Genomic DNA, 8,165 nt, shown 5'->3' with positions numbered 1-8,165 from the left:
GCTTGTACTATACTAGAGCAGAAGTTAGAAAGGGACGTATTATACTTTGGATGTCGACATCACGTGTTCGAAATTATACTAGCAGCAGTTTTTACAAAATGTAAGTTTACCGTATCTGGACCAGACATACCATTATTCAAAAGATTTCAAGCTAGTTGGTCCAAAATAAATACTCAAAATTTTGTTCCGGGCATAAATAGTACGGGAGTACGAGAAGTCTTCAAAAACAATTTAGATGACATTTTAATGTCACTTAAAATTGCCATTTCAAAAAAACTACCCCGTGAAGATTACCGCGAGCTTTTGGATTTGTCAATTATTTATCTTGGTGGTGTACCTCCAGGTGGAATCAAATTTAGGAAACCTGGTGCAGATCACATGGCAAGGTGGATGGCAAAAGCCATATATACTTTAAAATTATATCTATTTCGAACAGAATTTAAGTTATCAAAATTAGAAGAAAATTCATTGTTTCAAATTACGTCATTTATTGTAAAATGTTATGTAATATATTGGATTTATGCCGTGGAGGCCGCATCTGCTCCATTAAACGACATAAAGTTTCTTAGAGAATTAAAAAAATACGAAGAAATAGACAAAAATGTATCAGAAGTAGCAATTAGTAAATTTATTAACCACCTTTACTATTTAACCGAAGAGTGTGCTGCATTTGCATTATTTGATGAAAGTATAGATGTTAACACAAAAGTAATGATGGCAAAGAATATAAACGAGCAAATCAATATCGATGAACCTGAAGTACATGCGAAAAAATTGAACTTAAAAATGAGTGAAATAACAACATTTTTAAGCAAACCAGATAAAGAAATTTTAGTATCACTGTTAAGTCAAAAATCGGCAAATATATTTCAGCGTTTTAAAATTGAAAACTTTTTGCATATTCATCCGTCTGAATGGTTTAACTCAAGTGCTTACCAAAAAGGAAAAACTATCATTGAACAACTAAGAATTGTCAACGATTCAGCTGAAAGGGGCGTAAAACTTGTAGAAGATTATAATAACAGTATTACGAGAGACGAAACTCAAAAACAATTTTTGTTACAAGTGAGTAATTTAAACATTCTTAAAATATATTGTACTCAAAATAAACTTAGATTTTTCTCATATTATTTCAGACAGTCAAGGACTATAGATCTACGTATCCTGAAACAACAAAAAATGCTTTGGCCACTCCTTTGAATATTTAAATACAAGAAAACAAAAGTATTTTTTATAAAATTTGTTTTTCAGAATAATCAGTTATTTTTGTATGTTTTCTCAATTTAATCAAAATGAGTTAGTTTAACACAAAATTGTTTGGTTACATATATTTTAGTAAAAATAAATTAGGTCAATTTTAGTAGTATATGATTTTTGTGTATCTTTAATATTTAGAGAGATAATTACAAAAAACATTAAAACATGTGTTTTTCACAAAATGTTAATTTCATCTAGTTTTTTTAATTTTTACAAAAAAATATTACACTCTTCAATGACTAAATTTGCACTAGTGTCTAAGTTAAAACCAACAATTCGCATGTTATAAAACAAAACCTGTAAACAATCTCCATTTTATGGTAGTTTACTACCTGTTATTTGGTGCTTATGATGCCCTACGAGATAAATTTCTTGTCGGGATGATGACATTATGAATAATTTAATATAACTAATTGGTAACTATTTAAAACTACTTGTGAAGAAAAAAGCAAACATTGACGTACTCAACGGTGCTCGGTTAAAACGAAACTATTACAGATAGCATTAAATGATATCTATTTAATTAACGCGATTACATTGCCGATATAAAAAAGGTTTTTCTAATCTAAAAATAAACATAATAGCGTCTTATCCTAGGTATATCATTCTTATTTCAATTATCATGTTAAAATTAAAATAAAACCATCTGTTGAAATATACAATTAATATAATATGTAGTTAGGCGTCAGCCTTGATACGTGTGTAAAATTTAGTAACTAGTTATAATATACGAACGGGATTTTTTCACAAAATGTTAATTTCATCTAGTTTTTTTAATTTTTACAAAAAAATATTGAGTGTAGGAAAAAATTATAAGAACACTTTTTTTTAGTAAATAACGAGTTCTACAAAAAAGTTCCTAATGACTTTTCAGGAAAAACCAAAACTTGTGCGATAATATTTAAAAAACTAAAAAATTGTACATTTTCTCTAAACTTTGAGCTTAGAGCGCGCCCTGTTAATGATGTCATATAAAGTTCAAATTGTGCAGATCTTATTTTTAGACCAATAGGAAAAATTACCCGGGCAGCACTCCTCGTATTTTTAAGAAAAAAAATCGTTCATCTATAAATAACGGGCACCCTAAAGTAGATGCATTTTATAAAAGTACTAGCTGAATTACCCGTCGTTGCCGGGTTTAAGTATATAAATGTATGTAACCTGCCAAGATTAAATTTTGTTAAATCTATTGAAATTTAAATTAATTAAGATTTTTGAAATAATATTTTATACATATTAATTTAGTTTTTAAGATAATGATTATTATCATAACCTATTCTATAAGTTATAGGTTTTGGCGGTAGAAGCTTTGTCCACAATAAATTTTAGCACTAATGGTTCAAAATAAATGTTTTACTAATAGTTTTTCAATATGTTATCAACAAAACTTCTTTGTAGACAATGTTCTTCACTGATCTATTAGTAGGCGACAAAATCACCAAGCTATTAGGTGAGGTTAGCTACGTTGAGCAAGCTACGTAGAACTGCCCATGTGAAAAACAGTTTTCTCGCAAATCTATTACTGCAAATTTAAGAGTTTGGCCTTGGGACTTGTTGTTTATAGTCATTGCAAAACAGACTTTCAGGGGAAACTGTAATCGTTTAAATTCGAACGGATGATCATTCGGAATTAAAGGGGATTCGTGGTAGAAACACAGTTTCCCCTTTTGCACATCCTGTTAAAATTGTGGCTTCTACTATATTGCGATGTAAAGCTTTGACTTTAAGCCTGGTCCCATTGCACAGTTTAGGTGGTTTCAAATTTCGCAACAACATAATAGGTGTGCCCACACGCAGAATAAGCCTATGATTTGGCATGCCCGGTGGTTTCAATGAATTTAAAAATTCAACCGGATAATTAGTTGCATCGTCCATGTTGACCACTGTATCTATCGAAGTATATACTTTTTCTTCCCCTTCAAAAGACATCAGCAAAGTATCATTGATAGCCGCCGCTTGGTCATTTTTTGGAGTGAGTATAGCACGTTCACACAACCATTCCATAGGCTTATCATGAATATGAGCAATATCTGGATACATTTTTGATATTAAATCCTGAACCGTAGTTACAACTGTGCACAAATTTTCTGGGATATTTATCATTTCATCAAACGATGGATAATCACCATTGCCAATTTCAAGTAAAAGATCTGCAAATCCACCAGCAAACTCTTCTTCTCCCAAGTGTACCCTCATATTTTTTGACAGTTTGAGTATATTAATCTTAGGCCATAAAGTAGATCTTTTAAGACATGACTTGACTTCATCAGTTCTGGTCCCTTTTGGTACTACTGGTAGAGTCTGCCTAAAGTCTCCAGCCAGTAAAACCGTTACACCACCCATTAATCTTTTATTTCCCCTTATATCCTTTAGAGATCTATTTAAAGCCTCAACACCACCCTTATGCGCCATTGTAATTTCGTTCCACACTATTAATTTTGTATCTTTTAAAACTTCCCCAAAATTACTTTGTTTTGATATATTACAAAAGGGAGTGACCGAAGTTGTTAGATTGAGTGGTAATTTGAAGGTAACATGGGCCGTTCGACCACCCTCGAGCAGTGTAGCTGCGATTCCAGAAGATGCTACAGCTAAGGCAATGTCGCGAGTACTTCTAACTTTCGCCAAAATCAAATTGATTAAGAAAGTTTTTCCAGTTCCAGGTAAAAAGTATATTCGGCCCTCATTATTATTAACACTTGTAATAATTTGATTGTAAGCAAACTTTTGTTCGTCATTCAGAGATTCTTCATTGTTTCTTACGACGTCTTCTAAGGCTACTAAGTCATAACTTGTTTCCTTGAGATACTCTCTATTATCAAATTGTTCAGAGTTGCTTGGCTGAGGTAAGCCATATTCTTTAAGTGGCTGACCACCTAATGCTAACACGGCATCTTCTATTACCGATAAGCATTTGTTCAACACTACGTCCGCTAAGTGTTCTGCATCCACGGAATCCTGTCGCTCTAATCATATTTTAAAATCTTCAGATAGGTATTCTTTGAATTTGTCCCAAAGACATAAGGGATCTGTTACTTGGCAGAACACTAATATAATCGTAAATAGATCCCGTATCATGTGCGGAGATTGGCAAAGTGCTGCCTCTTCTAGTGCTGCGTACAAATGTTCATCATCTTCAAGTAACCCTAGAGCCTTACACGTGGACTTAAAAGTGGGATGTACTTGACCATTTACAGTTTTCAACGCTTCAAACGAAATCGGGCCCCGGATTTCATGGAGAAGCATACGAAGGTGATAACATTCTGTATTGTTCGGATGAACCGTATAAACTCTACCCAGAGCGTGCTCTCTTTTGATATCTGGCCAGCCAACAACGTTTACTCCTCTCTTCCTTCTTTGGAATTTTTTTTTGTCCCAAACGTAATATGCAGGTACTTCTGGGTAAAGCAAATTTTTTGCAAAGTCATCCACTTTACACAAATCAAAAAATGAGAGAAGTGTAGTTGTAGGAGGACTATTCACTCTGTCATGTAGGTTTTGTTCATTAAAGTAAACCCTTTGTCCATTTTCTAAATGGACAGCAAGGTGAACAACGGTAGGGAAACGCTCGTGAATTGGAAATTCAAGGATTCGCCACACAGCTTCTGATGAACTTATATATCGTCCACTTTCGTAAGTTTTTATTTCGTCTTTCTCATTTTCTAAGGCAAATGAAGCCTGGTCAGAGCCCTTATTTACGTATTTGCACACATATTTTATGGACTCACCGAACTGCAATATTCCACATTGACGTGAGCGTTACATGTTCTTAACTGTACTGGATTATAAGGAACTATCCAACGATTATCTATATCTACGCCTTTGATATTGACGGAAAATCCACCGTCATCGGTTGAACGTCTCTTGTACCCGTCATCACCAGTTTGAGTTTCCTTAATGAGATTCTTGGGGTAATGTTTACTGCACGCGCTATCTTTCATACATGGTGAATTTCGATTAAAACAGCCACAAGGGCCATGAATCATATTACATTTAACGATTTCGTGAAGCTGAGGGTCACGTATGGGATCGGGTATTTCAGCACAAATAACATTGTCGATTTGATCCGGAGTAATGTGATGCTGAAGCCATAAAAGAATATGAATATGTGGTAGACCTCTCTTTTGCCATTCTGTTGAATACATATAAAGCATCTCACTTCTCCGAATATTATACCTTTTGTCAATAAGTTCATGGTCTTTTTGACTTTTAACCGAAACACTCTTGCAATTACATCATGTCGATCATATGATCTTTGACCGGGAAGTAAGAGCTCTTTTATCTCGTCCCAGCGAGGATTACATGCAAAAGTAATAAAAAGGTCAGGACGACCGTAATGTCTAACGTAGGTCATAGCATCTTGTGTTCTTTCGTGCATGTACCTTGGCCCATCAGTAAAAGTTGACGGGAGTATAACCATTTGGCCTAACTGATTAGCTTCTATGTCTCGTCGTCCAATCGCATCTTTTAAATGAATATAACTATCTACACGCAATTTGGCTTGGTTGTTTTTGATGTAATTTAGTCTTTCAGTTTCAATTTTGGCGTATTAATCTACCAAATATTGACTGAAAAGAGAACGATAATTAACTAAATAGTTGTCTTCGCCTTCTTTGACCATTATTCTATATGAGTAAAAATTTGATGCAAAGACAGTTTTTTTAAGCGGTAACTTGGTTTTTGGATCGCGTTGTGGTATATTGATTGCATACCCATCATCCCCCCAACAAAACATTAAAGGATACTGCAGTGCGTCGTATGCTCGATGTATCTCATTGATACGGTGAAGTGAGTTACTTCGGTTTTCGAGGATGATGTCTCTTCGATCAAACTGCTGATCTACTAACACTAAAGCAACTTCATTTGCGGTTGGTGCATTATACCTGCCTCTATGTTCTTCTGGTGGTTTTTTATCTGCATGTATTACAACTTTAAATGACCTTACCTATGACCTCTGAAGGAGGTATTTTATCGATGGCACTCTTCAGATCTTTTATATATGGGTTCACTTGATGTAGCATATCCTGCAGTTGTTTGATTAAATTGGGTTTTAAGTTAGGATATTTAGAACACCGAATATTTACTTCTCGTTCGTCTTCACCGACAAAATAGATTTGAAGGTACTGTGCGCCCTGCCCGCGTTCAGGTAATATACTTCCAATTAAATGGTAGACCTGTCCTTTAACTTTAAAAGTCGGTAAGAAACCGTCTGCTGTTACCTGTTTACCACCAAATGACGTCATCTGAAAACAGGCGTTATATTTTCAAATATTGTTCATGAATTGCACATGATCTGGGTGTAGAGCGTTAACCAAACTGTAGAGAGGTTCAGGTAGTTGTTTTAACCTCTCAAGTTGTACTTTTCCGGCGCTACAACACATACCAAGTGTCTCATCTTTCCACTTCAAAGCGTTGCACCACTGACACTTATAGGTCATAGAACCCAAAGCTACACATGTGTCAGTTCTATATGCAATATCTGGATCATATGCCATACCTGAATGCACCTTGCTTTTCCATAGACGCATAGTAGTATTTTCCTTATACCTAGATTCAGTTTGATTCTGTCTATATTTTTTTCGTGCTTTTTTTATTTGTTTTTTTCTTGTGTAATTAGTAAATCTAGCCCTTCGTCTTCTCTTTTTAATTAATGAGGACGAAATAGATTGATCTGTTTCACTTGATTGGGATAGTGAAATATTTGCAGAAATGTTACTGTGTACTGAAGATGCAATTGGTGAATGTTCGCGTTCATCGACCAGTTCCTCTATACGACTCTGGGTATTGTTTTCTGTCGCAGTAGGAAGATAAGCATCAAAAGGTCCATTGGACAAATCTGGTCCAAATCGTAAAAGCTTTACTGGACAATCATTAGATCCGGACTCCGTGTATAAGATACCATTTCGATAAACTTTAAAATTAAATGGAAATATACATCCCGCTGCTATAAACTCACAAAGCCCACCATAAGTTTCATTTTTTATCATATCAGCATAATATTCATTAGCCGTTGAGTAATTATCACAATTTCTATTGTGGGACATAACTGAAAACTTGGTCTAGTCATTCAACACATGTCCAACAATTAGTGATCGCACCTCTATCGCATTGTCTTGTGTTCCGTGTATTAAAAAAGAAAGAGCTCGGAATAAACAGGCACCATCGCCAACAATGGGGACAACAGTATGTTGTTCAAGTTCTCCATTAACTAAAAGACTTTCTTTAGCCATTTCTTAGGTAATTAAATTTAACAACTTTAAATTAATCCTCCTAACAAAAAAAACCAAACACAGAAAAATCTAAAAAACTAATCCGGCAGTAAGCTGTTTTATATTACACTTGTATACCGAAACCGTTTACCGGTCCTTTATCGAACGTTGGGCTATCGCTACTTAATGACAACGACAACGACAAAGCGGCCAAGTACATATAATTTACAGCACGTGGGCATAAATTTCATATGAGCAAACGTTTTCGTCACGCGCAGCTATAAATATAATATGTAGGATAATCACTTAATAATAACTTCTAAATACTACTTAATAACTTCTATCGTGAAAACGACAAAGGTGCTACCGCGGCTCTATCCGCCGACAACGCGTTAACGCCGACAATGCCGTACAAATCAATATATTTATACACTATACCAATACCAATTACCAAACGATAACAATGTATTGAATATACTGCGTAGTGCACAGACGTACAGCATTTAATAATCACTACCGTGGCTCTGTCCGCAGACGACGCGTTTAAATAACATATTTTGTGTAGTACAAATCAAAATATAATATATATAATATTGGTACAATATACCAATTACCAATCGATATACTACGCTCTACGATGTCAGATTAGAATAATATTGTAGTAGACCACAGACAACAGTACAGAGCACGACGTGTGAA

At 34.7% G+C, this 8,165-nt stretch overlaps 1 protein-coding gene across 1 annotated transcript; it reads right to left on the bottom strand.

Annotated features, from left to right (window-relative positions):
* Positions 1-2,877: 2,877 nt before the first annotated feature.
* LOC111042583 lies at positions 2,878-5,677 on the bottom strand. Its single transcript, XM_022327233.1, has 4 exons — positions 5,417-5,677; positions 5,076-5,339; positions 4,294-4,989; positions 2,878-4,221 (listed from the first exon to the last, which is right to left on the bottom strand). The coding sequence occupies exons 1-4, from the start codon at positions 5,675-5,677 to the stop codon at positions 2,878-2,880; spliced, it is 2,565 nt and encodes an 854-aa protein (XP_022182925.1).
* Positions 5,678-8,165: the final 2,488 nt, after the last annotated feature.

The sequence above is a fragment of the Myzus persicae genome, unplaced genomic scaffold (genome assembly GCF_001856785.1).
Source record: "Myzus persicae strain clone G006 unplaced genomic scaffold, MPER_G0061.0, whole genome shotgun sequence".
Classification (NCBI taxonomy): domain Eukaryota; kingdom Metazoa; phylum Arthropoda; class Insecta; order Hemiptera; family Aphididae; genus Myzus; species Myzus persicae.
The sequence above is the reverse complement of the archived record's forward strand: the minus strand, read 5'-3'. Positions and strand labels throughout refer to the sequence as shown.